This window comes from Pituophis catenifer, unplaced genomic scaffold (genome assembly GCF_029215685.1).
Source record: "Pituophis catenifer annectens isolate HBS135680 unplaced genomic scaffold, rPitCat1.0.hap2 SCAF_5, whole genome shotgun sequence".
In the NCBI taxonomy this organism is placed as follows: Eukaryota; Metazoa; Chordata; class Lepidosauria; order Squamata; family Colubridae; genus Pituophis; species Pituophis catenifer.
In genome coordinates, this window is record NW_027256885.1 from 22,683,099 (window position 1) to 22,704,830 (window position 21,732).

Below are 21,732 nucleotides of genomic sequence, written 5' to 3' on the forward strand. Positions count from 1 at the left end.
TCTAAGACTTGTCTAAACAGATTAGGGGACTCTGAATCCTTGAGGCAATACAGTCCACTGGTATTATTGTTTTCTCCCAGTGTATGGGTTTTCCCATTCAAATGCGAACATTGGTCTTGATTCTGGGTTTAGTGGACATGCCCAAAAGGCATCTTTTACACTACACTGAACCATTGATGATCCGGGGGTATCTGGCCCATCAAAGTGTATTATAGGGTGACATAGAAGGTTCCAAGAGGCCATCCTTTAATAAGCCTTCAGTCGGGTTTCAGGTCTGGGCACAGCACGGAAACGGCATTGGTCGCGTTGGTTGATGATCTCTGGAGGGCTCGGGACAGGGGTTGTTCCTCTGTTCTGGTCCTGTTAGATCTCTCAGCGGCTTTTGATACCATCGACCATGGTATCATGCTGCACCGGCTGGAAGAGTTGGGGGTGGGAGGCACTGTGATGCGGTGGTTCTCCTCCTTTCTCTCCAACCGGTCGCAGTTTGTGTTGGCAGGGGGGCAGAGGTCGACCTCGAGGCCTCTCATCTGTGGAGTGCCACAGGGATCGGTCCTCTCGCCCCTTCTGTTCAACATTTATGTGAAGCCGCTGGGTGAGATCATCCGTGGCTTTGGGGTGAGATACCGCCAGTACGCTGATGACACCCAGCTGTACATCTCCACCCCAGGCCACCCCAACGTTGCCCTTGAAGTGATGTCCCAGTGCCTGGAGGCTGTGCGGATCTGGATGGGGAGGAACAGGCTCAAACTCAACCCTTCCAAGACTGAGTGGCTGTGACTCCCAGCATCCCGATATAGTCAGTTGACTCCATCACTGACTATTGGGGGCGAGTCTTTGGCCCCCACTGAAAGGGCTCGCAATCTGGGAGTCCTCCTGGATAGGCAGCTGTCTTTGGAGGAACATCTGACGGCTGTTACCAGGGGGACCTTCTGTCAGGTTCGCCTGATTCGCCAGTTGCGGCCCTTTCTCAATCGGGATTCCTTGTGCACAGTCACTCACGCCCTCGTCACCTCTCGCCTTGACTACTGCAATACTCTCTACATGGGGCTCCCCTTGAAGAGCACCCGGAGGCTCCAACTGGTCCAGAACGCAGCAGCGCGGGGAGTGATGGGAGCAACATGGCGCTCCCATGTAACACCGCTCCTGCATGAGCTGCAGCCTTGGTTGGGTCTCGCCATCACTGGGGAGGACGACGAGGAGGGGGCAAGCTGCTGGACTCTCCGGGGGCGTGTCATCAGCTGTTTGAGAAGTCTTTACCGCTCGCGCACAAAACGAAGCAAACTCTTTCATCGGAGATAGGGGGGGCATGGAGTTTGCAGATGACGCTGCCTTGTGATGTAACAGAGGCGCACTCCTCCTACAGGCCAGCTAGGGGAAGGAGGGATGATGTTGACTGTTTGATTGCTAATTGATTTATTGTGCTCCTCCTACAGGCCTGCTAGGGGAAGGAGGGGTGATGTTAACTGTTTAATTGCCACTTGATTTATTGCTGCGTATATAAAAGGCGCTACATTGCGATTGCGTGTAGCGCTAACTTTAAACCTTGTTTCCGGCTTGTGCCTTTCTCCTGCCTGTGTTTGCTGTGCTGAACCTAATTAAAGGATTGCAACTGCTTTATTCCGTTCTGGTGTTGGCTTGTTTCCAGTGCAGTTGGGTGGACTGGCCGAGACTGGCTCCCGGTGGTCTTCTGGGTGCGCTTCAAGGTGTTGGTTATCACCTTTAAAGCACTCCATGGCATAGGGCCTAGCTATCTGCGAGACCGCCTGCTGCTACCGACGACCTCCCATCGACCCGTGCGCTCCCACAGAGAGGGCCTCCTCAGGGTGCCATCAGCCAAACAATGTAGGCTGGTGACCCCCAGGGGGAGGGCCTTCTCTGTGGGGGCTCCTACCCTCTGGAATCAGTTGCCCCCTGAGATAAGGAGAATCCATGACCTCAATGCCTTCCATCGTGCCCTTAAAACCCATCTTTTCCAGCAAGCCGGGCTGGTTTAAGAAGAAATTTTTAAATTCTTTTAATCAGTTTGTGACTTCTTAACTTTCGGGCCAAATTTATATATATTTTTAACTGTTTTTAATATTTATATTCTATGTTCTTATCTTGGCTGTACACCGCCCTGAGTCCTCAGGGAGAAGGGCGGTATATAAATTGGAAATTAAATTAAATTTAAATTAAATTAAATTAAATTATTACAGGTTGCAAACCTTTTTTTCCCTTCCATTGATATGGAATATTGTTTCTGCCTCACAATTTCATCTGGTTGCTTTAAATTAATTTTCAAAGGGGGGATTTGGAGGCCCCCTCTGTTCCCTTCTTTTACCCATACAGAGGGGTCTATTTTCTCTTCCTCCTCTGGGGTTAATATTCTCATAAAGGTGTCTTGCCCAAATTCTAATCTCATTTGGAATGCTCCCAAGGCATCCATTTCCAACAGGTTTACTCCTGCTTCTGGTATATACAACATTTCTATTTTTATTCTTTTTCCCTCATTTTTCATACTTATTTCCAGAGGCATTATTTTGGGCACTTCAAATCCCTCTCCTTTTACTCCAGATACTTTGATTGTCTGGCCACTCAGCTTCATCTCTGATGTTAATACCGAGACTGAGGTCCGAGCCGCCCCTGTATCCACTAAGAACACTATTTCTTCCTCCTTGGGACCCACTACCAAATTTATCAAGGGCTCTCTGTGGGACCAAAAAATAAAGTGCCCCTGACACCCCTAATACTGACTTTCATCTTCCTCCATCATATTATACATTTGCACATCCCTTCTTCGGACAGGACAATCCTTCTTAAAGTGCCCAGGCTGGCCACACCCAAAGCATCTTCTGACTCTTTCTTCCCATCCCATACCTCCTACATTCCCTCTTCCTCTACCCTGAGAATCTTGATTCCAATCTCCTCTATTCCACTCCCCTCTTCCTCTACCCAATTCCCTTGGAATGGGTCTAGGATTTGGAGGTGTTTGTTGCTTTACTACTTCCTTTACTGTGGCTACCATCATTCTTCCTTTTTGCTTCACCTTTTCTTCCTCCCTTTGTATATATACTTTCTGAGCTTCCTTCAATAATTCATCTATGGACTTAGCTGTCCACCCATCTAATTTCTGGAGTTTCTTAGAAATATCAGGCCATGCCTTTGTCACAAACTGGACTCTTACAAGTGGCATGTTTGCCAAATCGTCAGGGTCCATTCTGGAGTACCTTCTCATGGTGTCTTTTAGTCTTTGCAAGAAGGCAGCTGGCGATTCCTCCCTCTCCTGCTCTATACTTAAAGCTTTACTCATATTCTGTGCTTTGGGAATTGCCACCCTCCCCTTATTATCATGTTTCTTAAATCTTCCATATTAGTTCTGTGTGCTGGACTGTTATTATCCCAATTAGGTCTAGCGAGGGGAAATTTATCAGCTCCTGTGATATTCTTCTTCTTCACAGGAGGGTGATCCCTTTCCCAGACCTCTCTTCTGCAGAAAAAAGTATATTTTGAATGGCAGTCAATTCATCCCAAGTATAGATGTTAGGTCCTAACAAATTATCTCATTGTTCTGCTGCCCCCAGGGGATCTTCTATTAGGTTCTTAATTTGCCTTTTAAAAGATCTTACTTCGGAGGTTCGAAGTGGATCTTGAACAAAGCTTATCACCAGTTGCCCTTGGGGATTTATTCCATTCAGAACTTCCCTCAAGGGCAGTGGTTCTCAACCTTCCTAATGCCGCGACCCTTTAATACAGTTCCTCATGTTGTGGTGACCCCCAACCAGGGGTGGGTTCTAAATTTTTTTACTACCGGTTCTGTGGGCGTGGCTTATTTTGTGGGTGTGGCTTGGAGGTCATATGACTGGGTGGGCGTGGCTAGCTGGTCATGTGACCGGGTGGCCATGGCTATGTGTATAGGGACTACTCAGAGGGCTGAAAAAAGTCATTTCTGACAGGTCCTCGCACTTTTGACTGGTCCTCACACTTATGACCATCCTCACATTTATGCCCGTGCAGCATTCTTAACAACCATGTCACTCATTTCACAACTGCTTCTTTTCACCATGGTGATAAGATAGGGCAAAAAACGTAAAATGTAAGGATAGTCGTAAATTCGAGATCTGGTCAAAAGTGCGAGGACCAGTCAAAAATAACTTTTTCAGCCCTCTGAATAGTCCATGTGCACAAAAGGATACAGCAATAGAGAGGGATGAAGGAAGGGAAGGGAAAGTAGAGTAGGAGTGAGGGTAAGAGAGGGAGGAAGAGAGGAGGAGAAGGAGAAAGGAAGAGGAAGTAGGGAGGAGAAGAAGAGGGGGAGGAAGAGAAAGTAAGAAGGAAAGAAAAGAGAGAGGTGGTAGGTTTGAGGAGAAAGATTGCTGTACAATAAAAAAGATGAAAGGGAAGAAAGCCAACCCCAAACAAATATAAAGATATTAAGATAAAGAATGAATTGTTAAACTTTAAAGAATAAAAGAGAACAAATATGAATAAATAACAATAATTAGAAACACACATACAAACATACAATGTATTTTCTTTGAACAGAGTATTTGGCCGGTTCACAAATTTAAACAGTGTTTAGTCATTTCAATTAAATTTACAATTTCTATATTTCCTTTTTGCCATATTTATTCCTCATCTATTTTTGTAAAAAACCAATATTACCCTTCATCCTCATCTCTAATCTTAATCAAATTCAATTTTTCCCTTCTCTTCTATATTATACCCCTTCCCATTGTCATCTATTTTTATATCCATCCTCACATTGGTTAATTATGTAATATTACAGTTGTTTAATATAAATTCAGCATTTTAATATAAATCAATTCGTTATATAACTACCTTTTTTTTATATTAATCAATATCAGAGGGGCGGGGCAAGCCAGCAATTTAACAAACAGTTCGGCCGAACCCCCTAGAACCGGCAGAATCCCACCACTGGCTATAGGGCGGCCCTTTGAAGCCCCGCGGGAAGAATTTAAACAGTTTTTTTTCCTCTAGCCATCAGCTGGGACTCAGGAGGCAGCAATAGATTGGGAGTGGGTGGGGTAACAGAGCAGAGAGTGAGGGTGAGTGAAGGCGTGGGGGGGGGCGAGAGAGGGCTTTGGCGACCCCTGTGAAATGGCCGTTCGACCCCCAAAGGGGTCGCGACCCTCAGGTTGAGAACCGCTGCTCAAGGGGAACATGGCCAATTCCTTCTTATCCATTGCAGGGTATTGTTTAAGCGGAAGGTCCTCTATGTCCTTTTTACATTGCTCCAATTCTTTCCGTAGAGCTTTATATTGGTTTACTTTATGCCTAACTTCAGGGATTCCTGGCATGGGAGGTGGCAGTAGTGGAGCTTGTGGCACATTTATTGGAAACGGACTATAAGGTGGGGGCAGATACTTTCTCTTCTCTGCCTCTTCTTCTTCCTCATTTACCAAGAAGAGGCTAGAAGGTTTTTCTTCCAATTTACTTGACTATTTGTCCGGGTTCCAGACCAAGGCATAATCTAGTTTATTATCAAGAGATTTACAAGCTTTTCCTTTAACATAATCATATAAATTTTGACAAGCGAAATATTCATTAGTTCCTAACCGGGGCCAATTAACTTTTTCATCCTCCCACCAGATGAAACAGCAAAGTTTTACCATGTCTTCTTTAGTCAGATTTAGTTCAGTTATTAACTTGTTAAATGGTGGGCTCTCCCATCCTTCTAACAATTTTCCTAGTGGACTCTGGGGTTCAATTTTTAATTTGGGTTTTTTGCGAATTTTCTTAACACATTTCCCCTGGGATCCCTTTGAATTGCCCATGTTGGTTACCAGACCCGAGTTATCCTTACCAACTTGTTCTACAGCACTCTGCCCTTTACCACAATCCTATTGACTGCTAGGGACGTCTCATTCATGCACAAGTCTCAGATTCTCGCAGTCCTACCCAACCTCCAACTGCCTAGGTGTATTCTTATTTCACCAGGATTACTCACCTAGGTTCGTGCACAAATTTTCTCAGTCTGTTTCCGGCAATTCCTTCCTGATCCCCTTTCCCCTTCTGTTCTCAACAAACTCTATTTTAATGCATGGGCCTGGGCCCTGCTCCACACTCCCAAACTGCAGAAACGATTGTGGACCGTTGAAATCAACGGGGCATGCCATCCTCAACTGGCTCAGCTGTCTGGGGGCCACAGAACAGAGGCCTCAAGCCCCATGTCTGGGCGCCAATTTGTTGGAAATGATTCCACAAAAAAACCTTGGATTGGTAAGAAAAGAAGTTTATTTACCCAAAATAAAATAAAAAAAGCAGTTTGCAAACTGCGGTGGGGTCTCGGCTAGAAGCTTCAACAGGAAGTTCTAATCCAAAAGCCACAGCCCTGAATTCAAAAGCAGGACATTTTATACACCCTATCATGACGCCCCATTCCCTCCCCTTCGGTCCCATTGGATAGGTCCTCCGGGGTTACAACTAATCCGAGACACCTATTAAGAATACATTAACCCCCTTCCCACCCTCATTTGCTTTACGTGCTATTATCATCCAAATTACCTAGCCATGTACTGGTACTTCCTAATGGTTGACAATACAAAGGATTTTAGTTTTGAATTTCATTGTTTCCTACAGCTGGGCAGCCCCCTTTTTGCTGGCCATCAGCTCCTGAAGCAGCCCCTTTTGCAGCAGCGGTGGGGACGGTGGCGGGGGCAGCTTCGCCCTCCCCACCGCCACTGCTGTCTCCTGCCGAGGCCGCTTCTACCATCTCCTGCTGCCACTGCTGCCGCTACCCCTCTCAGCCCTAGCTCAGTGGCTGCAGCGTCTCCCCAAAGGGCCGGCCGCCGTCAGCCTTTCCTTACGAGGCACATGGAAGGTCTACCTTGCCAATGCTGGCGGCGGGGGGAGGGAGACCCGCTGCACTCAGCTGAAATGCCGAGGGGACATGGCAAGGCTCACTCGCCTTTTGGGCCTGGTGCGCTCAGCCTTGGGTGATGCGCCGCTTTCTTCCTTCTCCCACCACTGCTGCTGCTCTGGAGCTCGCCAGATCACTTCATCCCAGACTAGATGTGTGTGTAAGAGAGTGTGTGTGTGTGTGTGTGTGTGTGAGAGAGAGAGAGAGAAAGAGAAAGAAAGAAAGAAAGAAAGAAAGAAAGAAAGAAAGAAAGAAAGAAAGAAAGAAAGAGGAAGGGAGATAGAGAGATGAGAAAGAGAAAGAAAAAGAAAGGAAGGAAGGAAGGGTGAGAGAGAGAAAACTGTGCTATTATTTTTAATTGTCCCATTATTTATCATGTGTTAATATTTTACACTGTCCCTGTAGGGAATAAGGGAATTCAAAAATAAAATAGTAACGAAGGAAATAGTAATAAACTTGTTATTCTATTGTATAATATATGTTATGCTGCTATAAAAGTATTTTCCTTTTAAGCATTTATTTGTTAAGCATTTATAATACATGTACCTATGTAAAACATATGTATGAAATCAATTGTATCTTTCCTGCATTAAGATCTAAATCCTTCATAAATCCTTTTTCTTTCTTAAATGCCACCCCCTTCCCCCAGGAATTGGTACCTAACTCAAACTACAAGAACAATCCACACACCTTTTGTGCGGTTAATAGGGGAGCAATTAGTGGCCAATTAGGAAGACAAAAGGAAGGAATCTGTCTGTTGCAGGGGGATATAGATTTAGGTTAGGGTATATTACTGAGTTTTACAAAGTAGTTAGATTATATGCTTTGTGGAAATTTCTTTCCATGCCTATGATGCATATACTTGGAGAAGAACATGTGGGTATTATCTTGTTCTTTGGCATAGGACAGGGGCCTGCTGAGGGTGCATGGAGACATTCCTTAAAACTGAGAAAAACTTGTTTTGCCTTCTGGTGCTTTGGAAAATACATCCCCCCCCTTCTTTCTGGCAGCTCCTTAAAAGCCTGTTGCCTATCACTCTCTTGAGCAAAGCATGTGAGCCATTTCCTCCTTTCAGTGGTCCATGAAAGTGCATCTATAGTATGTAGACAATAAAGTTGAAAAAAGGTGAACAACATTTTTACAGAACTATAGATACGTTGAGGCTGGGTGTGACAAAGAATGGCTGGGAGGGGAGGGGTCAGGCGAGGCACTCCATGACATGAGTGACATTGAATTGGCCAATGATATTCACATACCCATTAAAAAAAATGTATATTTTTTTATTTAAAACAACTCTCAAACTGAATTATTTTTGCAAGAGAAAGATCTATATGATATGCAGAAGTTCAATTGACAACATAAAGTATCAAACATCTTTCCTATTATATGTTATCTAAGAGTATGCAGAGTTGCTCTTTATATAATGATAATCAGTCCATAAACAACTATATATTTGTGAGGGAGATGGGCGGTTCCAAAATGTGGTAAATAAATAAATAAAAATGTCTCTTGCAACATTACATTAACCTCCTTTGGACTAGTATGGGTGCTTCTATCAAAATGGCAAGAAGATGAATTGTTGTTTGAAAAATAATGTTCATTCTTCCCACCAGTTTTTTTTTATGTGGAATGCACACACAAATACCAGAAGTAAATTATGAAATGCTGCAGTAAAAATATTGAGAACACTGGACTGAAATCTGAAGCACATACAAAAAGAGTATGTGTAGCACAAGTTCAAATAATTTCAAATAGCTCATCAGTATATTTGTTGTGTATAACCTGCTAGCAGCACCATAGAAATGTTTTCATTATTTAAAAACAGATCCAGCTACTATCCAATGCATGTACATATTTGAGAATAAGTTTGGCCAAAATCAACACAACATGCACAGACTGCATTCTACAGAAGAGTATTTGGGTGGGATAAAGTCTGTTTAGTCTAGTATCCTGTTCCTTACCCTGTCCAATCAATGATGAGAAGCCCACATCTAAACAACAGCAATGTGCTCCTACTGTACTGCTACCATTTATATGATACGGTAACTTGGAAGACAGCAGGATTATATTGTTGTTTTATGAGTCTTTAAAAATTTAATAGGATGGCAGAATATTTACCCACAAATAGTTCTCCAGGACCAGGCAGAACAAGCTATAGCTCCATCTAAATTACCACTTACTTTGTTAACTGCCCTTTGTTTTTGTTGTTGTCAATTCCATTGTATGTTACAGCTGCCAATTTTCTGCTTCTGTAATTCTCATAATGGACATTATTAGTGACATCTTTCAGGTCTTGCATGTGAGTTCTAGGGAAGGAAAACAAAAACCTGTCAGCAACTTATTTCTTGCCTAGTAGCATACCTTATATAAGCAAGTGTTAAATTTTGCTTTCAAAGAGTGTTTGAAATGGTTTTCAAAAGTCCGTTTGAAAACTGAAATATTATGGTTAATGCAAATTAGTTCAGGGTTGGAAAATTCAATATTTGTACCCCCAATGGGCAGAATACAATATCATTCTGTGATGCATTTAATGTTGATTTCATTTCAAATTATAGCCAACAATTTCCAAAATTTACTATATGAAATGGGCAAATAAACCGTTTTCACATTAGATGTCAAGTTTTTCTTCTCTTACTCTCTTTTGTGCCATCACACAACACCCTCCACTGAAAATAGTCAAGCCCTCTTTTACTCCAAGTTCCACTTATTGCAAAATATAGGAAAGGTCCAATATATGGAATAAATAAAATGTATTGCCAATATTAAAATTATAAAAAACTTGCTTACCTTATCAACATGTTCCTTAGAATTGTGAAGTCACAATGTTCACCATTTTCAACTGCAGGAGAAAAATGCTAATTTTTAACAGATTTCAATCAACACCAGATGGGCAAGCATGGAAATTAATCCCTCTATTTACAAGTACTCATTTACTAACAACCGGTCAGTCATTTAATGAGCATTTGAAGTTACAAGGAAAAGGTGCTTTATGGCTTGTAAAGCACTTCCCGCCATCGTAAAATGATGCTAGTACCCCTGGAGTCACATGACCACACTTCATGTTCTTGGCAGCCAGCTTGCATTTATGAACAGCTGCAGCATCCTGAAGTCATGTGACCATGATTTGCAACCTTTTTTGCAGTTTCTGGCAAAATACCACCCATTTGGAAGAATGGATTTGTTTAATGACTGTTCTCTTCCCAGAGCATCTGGCTCCACTGGGAACAGGCAGTTAAACTCTAGCAAACAGGTTTTCATACAGATCAAGTTTATTTCAGGTATCCCCCAAATATAGACTTACAATCATGGTGAGTCAAGGTGAGATTCATCCGAGTATTTCATAATCTGTTCCATTTCCTAGTGTAAAATGATGGTAGATCTGTCCCCCTGTTCAGAAAGCACGCTTCTCTCCTCCGTGGCAATTCATAATGGCCCGGCTTTGTTCTACACCCCAGGCAGAGAGCTTCAGTGGCCAGTCAGACACACAGATGTGGTCACGTCATGGACTACATTTCCCATAATGCAATCTATCTCTAGATCTCCCACAATGCAATCACTTAAGGAGACAGCTCTTAATTCTTAGGGTAACTAATTCACTATCTGAAACAGTACACTCCCCGCCTGGAATTATAAAATTCCACTACTAACTATTTAACTGAGATAAAAAGAGGCATAGCAGAAAACAATGCAATGTAACTATCTAATTGACTAAAGTAAACAAGGTTATAGCATCAAACAATGCAAACATAACTATCTAATTGACTAAATAAGCAAATTATATCATCAAACAATGCAAGCAGTGAGGTAGATACAAGGCATGGAAAGCTTGAGGTTCAGTCTTGAAGTTCTTCAAGTTCTTCCTTCACAGCAGTTCCAGGTCGGTGACTGGCCTGGTGTAGAGCTGCTTGGTAGAAGTCACGGGGGGGGGGGGGTCCCGTAGCCGGTCGATACAAACCGGTCCTATGATGGCCCATCCAAGTTCTGTCTTGAGGGCACATGGAGAGCCTGCTGGGCCTTTGACCACTGCCTGGTGAGGGAAGGCTTCGGGGGCGTCCACTCCCAACAGGAACAGGATTTCGGCTTCGGGATCTAGGGCAGGAAAGCGATTAGCAATGTGTCTCAAGTGAGGTATATTGCTTGCTACCTCTGGTGTCGCAATCTGACTGCGATTATCTAGTAAAGCCTCCCATTCTAGCAGTGGTGGCAATGTGAATTTAGCACTCCCATCTATCGATTCTATGCAGAATCCGGTGGCTTTCCTCCCCACCATGCGCTGTAACCCAGTACATGTTGAAATTGTGAAGTGAGTTTCTTCAGTTTGAATGTCAAAGCGGTCAAAGAAAGCTGATTTGGCTAATGATTGATTGCTCTGCGTGTCCACTATCACATACATTTTCACTGCTTCTTCTGGGTGTCCAGCTGGATAGACTTTAGTTAGGCAGATCTGGTGGCATGAGCGAGGGGATGGTGAGTCACCGCATACCAACATGCAGTTGACACTTGTTGTCGTATCTGGGTGCATTTCGTTGTCATGCTGAGACTCATTAGTCGGGGTGTTAGGAGTCCGCCGTAGAGTAAGAGCTGACCGTGGAGCAGGAGTTGGTCATGGTGTCATCTCATGGTCTGGATGCAGGGCAGTTGGGTGCTGGTTGCTTTGGCACAGGTAACAACTCACCTTTGCCGTGCAGTCTTTGGCTATGTGCTCCTTAGATTCACAGCACTTGAAGCAAACTCTGTACTCTTTGATCAAATCCTTTGTTTCGTTCAGGGACTTCTTTTGGAATTCTCTGCACTTGTTCAAGGACTTGTGAGGACTTATGCGAGGACTTGTGGAGTGGACAGATAGGATTTTCCTTTGCTTTCTGAGGTCGATACAAAGCTTTCTTAAAGGGCTTTACATCGGAGTTCCTCGTTGGCAGGGTGACAACCTCCGTGTTATGCACTGACACAGAGGTTTTTTCCCTTGCGGCCTGTGCTGAGCTCTTGATCGAACCAAGCCTTTGGTTGGTTCTGCTGGCAGGGGTTCCTTGTGTTCTAAGGTTTTTATTTCGTGGCTCATTGTACCGCTTCAATACAGTGGGGCAAAAAAGTATTTAGTCAGCCACCAATTGTGCAAGTTCTCCCACTTAAAAAGATGAGAGAGGCCTGTAATTGTCATCATAGGTAGACCTCAACTAGGAGAGACAAAATGAGAAAACAAATCCAGACAATCACATTGTCTGATTTGGAAAGAATTTATTTGCAAATTATGGTGGAAAATAAGTATTTGGTCACCTACAAACAAGCAAGATTTCTGGCTCTCACAGACCTGTAACTTCTTCTTTAAGAGGCTCCTCTGTCCCCCACTCATTACCTGTATTAATGGCACCTGTTTGAACTTGTTATCAGTATAAAAGACACCTGTCCACAACCTCAAACAGTCACACTCCAAACTCCACTATGGTGAAGACCAAAGAGCTGTCGAAGGACACCAGAAACAAAATTGTAGACCTGCACCAGGCTGGGAAGACTGAATCTGCAATAGGCAAGCAGCTTGTTGTGAAGAAATGAACTGTGGGAGCAATAATTAGAAAATGGAAGACATACAAGACCACTGATAATCTCCCTCGATCTAGGGCTCCACGCAAGATCTCACCCTGTGGGGTCAAAATGATCACAAGAACAGTGAGCAAAAATCCCAGAACCACACGGGGGGACCTAGTGAATGACCTGCAGAGAGCTGGGACCAACGTAACAAAGGCTACCATCAGTAACACACTACGCCGCCAGGGACTCAGATCCTGCAGTGCCAGACGTGTCCCCCTGCTTAAGCCAGTACATGTCCGGGCCCGTCTGAAGTTTGCTAGAGAGCATTTGGATGATCTAGAAGAGGATTGGGAGAATGTCATATGGTCAGATGAAACCAAAGTAGAACTGTTTGGTAGAAACACAACTCGTTGTGTTTGGAGGAGAGAGAATGCTGAGTTGCATCCAAAGAACACCATACCCACTGTGAAGCATGGGGGTGGCAACATCATGCTTTGGGGCTATTTCTCTGCAAAGGGACCAGGACGACTGATCCGTGTACAGGAAAGAATGAATGGGACCATGTATCGTGAGATTTTGAGTCCAAACCTCCTTCCATCAGCAAGGGCATTGAAGATGAAACGTGGCTGGGTCTTTCAGCATGATAATGATCCCAAACACACTGCCCGGGCAACGAAGGAGTGGCTTCGTAAGAAGCATTTCAAGGTCCTGGAGTGGCCTAGCCAGTCTCCAGATCTCAACCCCATAGAAAACTTTTGGAGGGAGTTGAAAGTCCGTGTTGCCCAGCGACAGCCCCAAAACATCACTGCTCTAGAGGAGATCTGCATGGAGGAATGGGCCAACATATAGCAACAGTGTGTGCCAACCTTGTGAAGACTTACAGAAAACGTTTGACCTCTGTCATTGTCAACAAAGGATATATAACAAAGTATTGAGATGAACTTTTGATAGTGACCAAATACTTATTTTCCACCATAATTTGCAAATAAATTCTTTCCAAATCAGACAATGTGATTGTCTGGATTTGTTTTCTCATTTTGTCTCTCCTAGTTGAGGTCTACCTATGATGACAATTACAGGCCTCTCTCATCTTTTTAAGTGGGAGAACTTGCACAATTGGTGGCTGACTAAATACTTTTTTGTCCCACTGTATGTGGGCAACAAATTCTTGAAGGGCGGCGAAGGGTGGGTCTCTGCCAAGGTTCTTTGCTCTGTAATTATCAGCCAGGTTGATCCATGCGTCAACCAGTTCTGGTGGTAGTTTTTTAATGATAGAACTTTGTGTCTTAAACAGGTCGAGACAGCTAAGTCCCGGCAAGGTAGGAGCCATTTGTGTTGACCGCAGCTGTGTAAGGAGGGAGGAGAAGTGCCATAGTTCTTGAGGGTTGCTGAGGTCTATGGCGGGGAAGTGATCGACACGCTCTAGGAACGAGGACTCCATCAGCGTAGGCACACCATACCGCTCATCGAGTGTTCCCCATGATAGCTTGAGGGCTTCAACTGGCTCATACAGTTTTGATGCGTAGACCTCCTTTACTGCTCGTATTGATTGTGGGCCTAGCCATGCTATCATATGGCTGAGTTCCTCGGCTGGCTCCAACCATTCGCCCTTAATGGCGTTTACAAAAAGAAGCTTCCATAGCATATAATCTGTGCCTGACTTGTTGGAGAACTTGTGCACTCCCCTAAATGCCAAGTCCATCCTTCTCCAGGATGTTGTAGTAACCTTTTGGACTTCAGGAGAGTTATACGATGGGGGTGGTGGCAAGGTGTGCCCCACAGAGTTGGCTAGGGCAGGATCATGTGCCAATGACATCTGGTAGTTCTCTACAGAGTATTTAAGGACAATTTCGTCTTCCCGTGCCACAAGTGATGACAGCTCTTTTTGCTGGCAGGCAAGTTGAGTACCTCCATTGGGCCGGACGTCTGCACTCGGGATGCCTGGAAGGTTTAGCAGGAACTCCTTAGCCTCCACGTTGAGGTTGTGTATCACGGCTGCTTGTGTACCTGCCTGCTGAGGAGCCTTCACTGCTGCTGATGGAGTACTCTGGTTGCCCTGTATGTCTTGGTTTGTCGGGGTAGGTTGTCCACTTCCAAAGGAGGGGTCTCGTGGTCTGGATCTTACGATATCATCCGTCTGAGTATTTCATAAACTGGGTGTCGAGTCCTACCGGAGCTCGCCATCGATGGGGGGTATGGGAGACGAAGGAGCGGAGATAAGCAGCCGCAGCGAACACACAATCAGTTCCTGGATAGCGGCGTTCATGGCGATGATTGATGACGTTGCCGGGCTCTCCGATTCTGCTGTCCCCGCTGCTCTGGCGCTCGCAGCTGTTACTGTTAAGGGAGTGGGGGGTGCTTGATTGATAATCACCGCAGCTGTTACTGTTAAGGGAGTGGGGGGTGCTTGATTGATAATCACCGGATGTATGTTTAAGGGGCTGAGTTTTGTTAAATAGCGCTGTGGTGTGGTTACACCCAGCGCTGACTTTGAACCAAAACACCGACTTGTACTTTACTTTTGACTGCGAGCTTACCATTGCCAAAGTAAACCCTGATTCTCTGTGCGTTACTGGTGATTATTTACTATCGCGGTTCTGAACGAACGACAAGCCAAGAGAAAGTCAGCGCTTGGTTCCTTTTCGCAAGAGGTGAGGATTCCCTGTGGCTTTGCAGCAAAGGGGGATATGGCAGAAGGGACGGCCTTGGAAGAGCAGGAGTGCGGTGGAGATGTGGAGGGAGAGGAACTGCTGATAGAGGAGGCGAAGGAGAGTGTGGAACAGTTGGCAGTGAAACCAAAAGTCAAGCAACCCAAGAGCGCCCCGCCCCGAACGGAGGAGGAGAGTCTTCCAGGACAACGGGGTTGGACGGGGGATTGGTGGCACAGCTCTGTTCTCCTCGGGCCGCGGATGCCAACGCCCCCTCGCTTGGGAGCGTCTTTCCAGGGCTGGAGGGAAAGACGATGGACTGATGAGGATGAAGGGGATTGGGGGTATCCTGCCTCATCCGGTCCCAGTACTATGGATATGCTGCGTGAGCGTTTTGGGGAATCTGGATTTCGTGACGCCCCATCCTGGCAGCCCTGGGTTGCAGGGCTGGAGCCTCCAGATTCTTCTTGGCAGGATACAGGGGTGACCGCTTCGGAGACCCAATTCCGGCTCACAAGTCCTAAATTGAGGATGGAGCGGACCTCTATACGATCCATGGACCAACCCCCTCAAGAACAAGACCAAGATGCCTCCTCGGGAGACCTTGGAGCCGGTCCTGAGCCCCAACCAATGCAAATGGCAGGGGGCTTACCTGTTGGGGGTTGCGGGGCGGTGAGGGGCCGACCTAGGCAGGACAGGAGAGCGACTGGCGCAGCGAGGACCCCAGGCCCCATGCCTTGGCCTCCGGGGCCCTCACCGGGGTTGTGGGTCCCTCAGGCCGTTTGGGGACCGCCTGCCCTGCAGACTTCCTTTGACGGAAGCCCTGAACGAGTGGCTCTTTTCTTAAGCCAGGTGATAAGCCATATGGACCAATATGGACAGTGGTATCCCTCCCAGTGGGCTATGGTGGTTGCTGTTACGGGGGTCCTGACGGGAGAAGCGGCTGAGTGGGTGGCAGGCCTCCATGCTAAACATGCAAGAGAACTGGTGGACATGGGACGATTTCTGGAGGCTCTTCGTGCCAGATTTGAAGACGAAACAAGCACCCAGGTTGCAGAGGGGGATTTGTTTGCGCTTAAGCAACAGGGCGTACCAGCAAAGGAATATGTACAGGAGTTCCGAAAGATTGCGGCTCGGTTGGTGGGGTGGCCAGAACGTCTTCTGGTGCACCAATTCCATAAAGGACTAGACCGTGATTTACGGCAAGCCTGCGTGTACCGGGGCTAGCCCCCCAAGTTGAGTGTGTGGTACAAGGCAGCCATCGAATTGGACGTCGGTCTCCGAGAATTCCGTATACGGGGTGAAGGGGTTGCAAGTCAAGGAAAACGACCAGCAGAACGCACACAAACACCCAAGGAGACTAAACCAAATACTGGTTCCGGCTTGGGAGAAAGGATCCAGCGGCCTGCGTTTCGTTGCTTCAGATGTAATCACATTGGTCATCGAGCAGCCGACTGTCCTCATCCCATGCCCCGCAGCTCGGACCAGAACCCCCCTCCTAGAGCAGCGTTGAGAGGCAGAGGCCGACCAACATCCGAACGGTCCCAAATGACTCGAACATCCTGTACGGAGAGGGATCCCCTAGCTACAGATACTAAGAAAGTGGTGGCGGAAAAATTCCCGATTGTAGCTGGGGATAGTGATGACGACGATGAGGACCCACACGACCCGATGGTGAGCGACCCCATCCGACCTTTCATGGTACCAGTCGTACTCCGAAACCCACGGGCAACCACTGGACGCCGATATGAGGCATTGATTGATTCAGGGTGTACTCGTTGTTTAATTTGTAGGGCAATAGTTGACGAACTTGGGCTGCGGGTTGTGCGGTTGAGAACCCCTATTACCTTTGAACAAATGGATGGTTCATTGCTGGGAGGGGCACCAGTGACTCATATAACAGAAAAGGTGCACCTTGATATTGGGGAGCACACCGAAACCATTCGGTTTATTAAGTGGAGAAAATGTTAGAACCAGTGATTTTAGGATTGGCATGGTTGGACAAGTGGGCTCCTACGATATGGTGGGAAGGGGTTTTTCGCAAACTCCGATTACCGTTGGGACCTCCCCCTACCAATGAGGAAAAGGAGCCAGCAGGGGGAATAGAAGCAGAGAGCCCACCATCAGACACGATGTATCCTAATGTGTATAGGGATCTCGCCAGGGTCTTTAGTGAGGAGGAATGTGAGACCCTGCCCCCTCACCGGCCTACGGATTGCAGTATTGAGTTAATACCCGGGGCGAAGCTACCCAAGCCCCGGATGTATTCAATGACACAACCCGAACTAAAAGAATTAAGAAAATATATAGACAAGAATTTGGCCCGGGGTTTTATCACACCTAGTCGATCAAAGATGGCTGCCCCTGTCCTGTTTCGGGGGAAAAAAGACGGGGGTTTACGTTTATGTGTTGACTTCAGGGATCTCAATGCAGTGTGTGTGGAGCCCCTCTATCCACTTCCCTTAATGAAGGACCTGTTAGCTGCCCTAGCCACCGGTCGTATCTTTACAAAACTCGACCTACACGAAGCGTATTATAGGATACGAATCAAACCAGGGGATGAGTGGAAAACAACATTCAATTGTCCCTTAGGAAGCTATCAGTTCCAGGTCATGCCGTTCGGACTACAGGGCGCCCCTGCGGTGTTCATGCAGTTCATCAATGAAGTGCTGCATGAACATTTGTACAGGGGTGTCCTTGTATATTTAGATGACATCTTGATTTACACGCAAACTGAAGAGGAACATATATCTCTGGTCCGACAGGTCTTAGACAAGTTATTAGCTGCTAGGCTGTACGTGAAACTATCCAAATGTGAGTTTCACAAAAAGAGGATAGACTATCTAGGCTATAGAATATCAGAAAGCGGGGTAGAGATGGATCCCAGAAAAGTCCAGGCAGTGCTTGAATGGCAGACCCCTAGAACTAGAAAGCAATTACAGAGCTTTCTTGGCTTTGCCAACTTCTATCGGCAGTTCATTCCCAGATTTGCTGAAATAGCCCTACCACTAACGGATTTGTTACGGACCAAACCGGCCACGGCTAAACCAAAGCCGGGACAAGCATTGACGTGGTCGTCAGCGTGTCAAACAGCTTTTGAGCAGTTAAAAACACTCTTTGCTCAAGAACCAGTACTCAAACATCCAGACCCAACGCAGGCATTCGTAGTCCAGGCAGATGCTAGCGACGTGGCTGTAGGAGCAGTACTTCTACAAAGAACACAGCAGGGAGGGTTACAACCTTGTGCCTATACATCTAAAAAGTTAACCATGACAGAGCGGGCATGGGCGATCTGGGAAAAAGAGGCATTCGCGGTCCGTTGGGCGTTCATGACATGGCAACATCTCTTGGAGGGGGCGTCTCATCCTTTTGAGGTATGGACGGACCATAAAAACTTAGAAGCCTTACAAACGCCCAGGCGACTATCTCCCAAACAGATAAGGTGGGCACAATATTTCCAGCGTTTCTCTTTCCGGTTGCGGTATGTTCCTGCTGGGAAAAACTTCCTGGCTGATGCGCTGTCCCGGATGCCACAGTATAATAGCAAGCGAGAGGAAGTGATAGAACCTCTAATTGCACCTTCCCAAACCCTATTAAGACTTACGGAAGTAGATGGTCACTTACGTACTGAGTTTAAAACAGCTTTACAACAGGATCAATGGGTAATCCAAAACCCCTCTATGGTTAGCTATAATGATGGAATAGCGTGGAGGGAGAATAGAATATATGTTCCGGAACGTTTACGGAACGTGGTGTTATGCAGGTGCCATGATGCCAAATCAGCAGGCCATTTTGGGTACTTAAAAACTCTACACCTTGTGAGGAGGCAATTCTGGTGGCCACGAATGCGTAAGGACATAGAAACATACGTAAAGGGTTGCACAACCTGTGCAACCACCAAACCCTGGTCTGGACAACCGTTAGGATTATTACAAACAGTCGCGAATCCTAGCAGGCTGTGGGAAGAGATCGCTATGGATTTCATAGTCGATCTCCCCCATAGCCATGGCCACACTGTAATTTGGACGGTGGTAGATCTGTTTTTGAAACAGGCCCACTTTGTGCCATGGAAAAGCATACCATCCGCGCGACAATTAACCGAACTCTTTTTGCAACATATCTATCGTCTCCATGGAGCACCTAAGAGGATTATATCTGACCGTGGTGTTCAATTCACCTCTAAGTTTTGGAGACGATTTGTCCGTTTAATTGGGTCGTCTCAAGGGTTAAGTTCAGCATTCCACCCGAGCACTAACGGAGCGGCTGAATGGACCAATGCCATGGTCGAAAGATATATCAGATGCTACGTTTCCTACCAGCAGACGAATTGGTCAGGACGCCTGCCTTTCGCCGAAGTCGCATATAACAACATACCACACCGCAGTACTGGGTTCTCCCCTTTCCAAGTAATATACGGCCGAGAGTTTTCAGCCATTCCAGAGTTAGATCCCCCTATGACAGACGGTGACACGCCACGCGGTTGGGCCGATAAAATTAGTCATGTATGGCCAAGTGTAAAAACAACATTACAAAAGGCAGCAGACGAGTACAAAAAATATGCAGACAAGAAAAGGGCTGATCCAAAACCATTCCGGATAGGAGACAAAGTATACTTGTCTATGAAATACCTTAAACTCCGACTACCCAGTAGAAAATTAGGACCTAAATATATAGGACCATTTCCTATAACACAAGTCATTAATCCCGTACCCGTAGCTCTTAAATTTCCCCCTCTGTTCAGTAGGATACATCCCGTATTCCATAGCAGTTTGGTGAAACTGGTGACGATAGAAAGGCCAGGTACCTCGACTACTCCACCGGGTCCCGTGCATACCAACCAATATGAGATAGACCGAATATTGGACTCCAGGGTTCGTAGGGGGATGTTGCAATATCTTGTGCGGTGGAAAGGATACCCTGTAACACAGGCCTCGTGGGTGGCAGCACCCGACATTCACGCTGCCCGATTGATACAACGGTTCCATCGGAAATACCCAGACAAACCCAATGCAGGATCGTAACAGTAACTAACATTTGTATGCTTTCTATTTATAGGTGAGCTCCTGGTAGGGGGGGCCGCCTGTCGAGTCCTACCGGAGCTCGCCATCGATGGGGGGTATGGGAGATGAAGGAGTGGAGATAAGCAGCCGCAGCGAACACACAATCAGTTCCTGGATAGCGGCGTTCATGGCGATGATTGATGACGTTGCCGGGCTCTCCGATTCTGCTGTCCCCGCTGCTCTGGCGCTCGCAGCTGTTACTGTTAAGGGAGTGGGAGGTGCTTGATTGATAATCACCGCAGCTGTTACTGTTAAGGGAGTGGGGGGTGCTTGATTGATAATCACCGGATGTATGTTTAAGGGGCTGAGTTTTGTTAAATAGCGCTGTGGTGTGGTTACACCCAGCGCTGACTTTGAACCAAAACACCGACTTGTACTTTACTTTTGACTGCGAGCTTACCATTGCCAAAGTAAACCCTGATTCTCTGTGCGTTACTGGTGATTATTTACTATCGCGGTTCTGAACGAACGACAAGCCGAGACCGGGTGGTTGAGGTTCTCCTCCTTGTTTGCTCGGTTTTGGGGTTCCTTCGATCAGCCGCGTCGCTCCTTCCTGCTTGTGCCATGACACGTTCTGGTCATCCACGTAGGCTTTGACACGGCTGTACGAGCTTTCACCATCTGTCTTTCCAATGTCATAGTTGGGAATGGCAGCTCTAGCCTCTGCCTGTAAAGCTGCGGCCCATGCTGCCCTTACCGCAGCCTCCCGTTCTTGCTGAAGAAACGTGAGGTTGGCCTGAGTTTTGGCTTCGCATAGAGATGCAGCGGCTGCTTCTTCCCTTTGCAGTTGCTCTGCTTTTGCAACATGTAGAGCTGCAGCAGCCACCACGGCCGCCATCTCTTCCTTTTGCAATATGTAGAGCTGAGGCAGCTTTGACTCGTGCTTCGGCGGCCCGGGCAGTGAGACTCCTTGCTGTGGAGGCTCTGGACGACTGGCTGTGATGAAAAGATGCTTTGGAAGAATGGAGGGAGCCTGAGGCAGAAGATTGCTGTGAGATGCTGCTACCCAGCCAAGACTGGGATGACTTATGAGGGGGGACCACCTGTGACCGATGAGATGGCGCATGTGAGCGATGAGTTGCTTTGGATTCAGCCTTCTCGCTCACAGCTTTCATGGAAAAATGAGTGGCAGATGCATGTGAGCATTGGGGTGAGGCGGCTTCCTCCCTTGATGTGCTTTTTGCCTGGAGCACGGTGTGGAAGGAGTCCTTACAACCTTGAAATATCTTCCCACGTTCTGCGCTCAACATCTCTAAGCATTGCATGTCCCCCATGAGCTCTGGGTCTTCTAGCTGCTGGATGTTGATGAGATGGCTTTCAGAACCCTTCCATTGTGTATAAAGTTCATCCATTTTACTCACCGAGCAGATGCACTTGTGTGAAAGCTCATCCAGGGGCGTGTTGCAGATCTGTTGCAACTTCTCCCAATACCCTTTGTTTCAACGATAATGCTTGTCCCAATCGTCCCTCAGCCTTGACTGCATGACATCAGTGAGCTTCCTATGCTGCCTGAGGTCATAGGTTCTCTGATGTGCTTCAGCCTCTTTTGAATTTTGGACATCCAATTCTGGGTTTGTATCGCGGTTAGGTGAGGGAAGGATCATCATTCCTGATGAATCAGATGCTTCTGCCATGA

The 21,732-nt window shown here is 46.5% G+C and overlaps 1 protein-coding gene across 1 annotated transcript in view; it reads right to left on the reverse strand.

The window, feature by feature from the left end:
- Nucleotides 1-21,732, reverse strand: part of SEPTIN7 (septin 7) — a 469,639-nt gene that overhangs the window by 133,082 nt on the left and 314,825 nt on the right. Inside the window, exons 9-10 of the mRNA XM_070944651.1 lie at nucleotides 9,650-9,701; nucleotides 9,043-9,168 (exon numbers count right to left, since the gene is read on the reverse strand). Of these exons, the coding sequence (XP_070800752.1) occupies nucleotides 9,043-9,168; nucleotides 9,650-9,701 (178 nt within the window). The remainder of the gene's footprint in view (nucleotides 1-9,042; nucleotides 9,169-9,649; nucleotides 9,702-21,732) is intronic.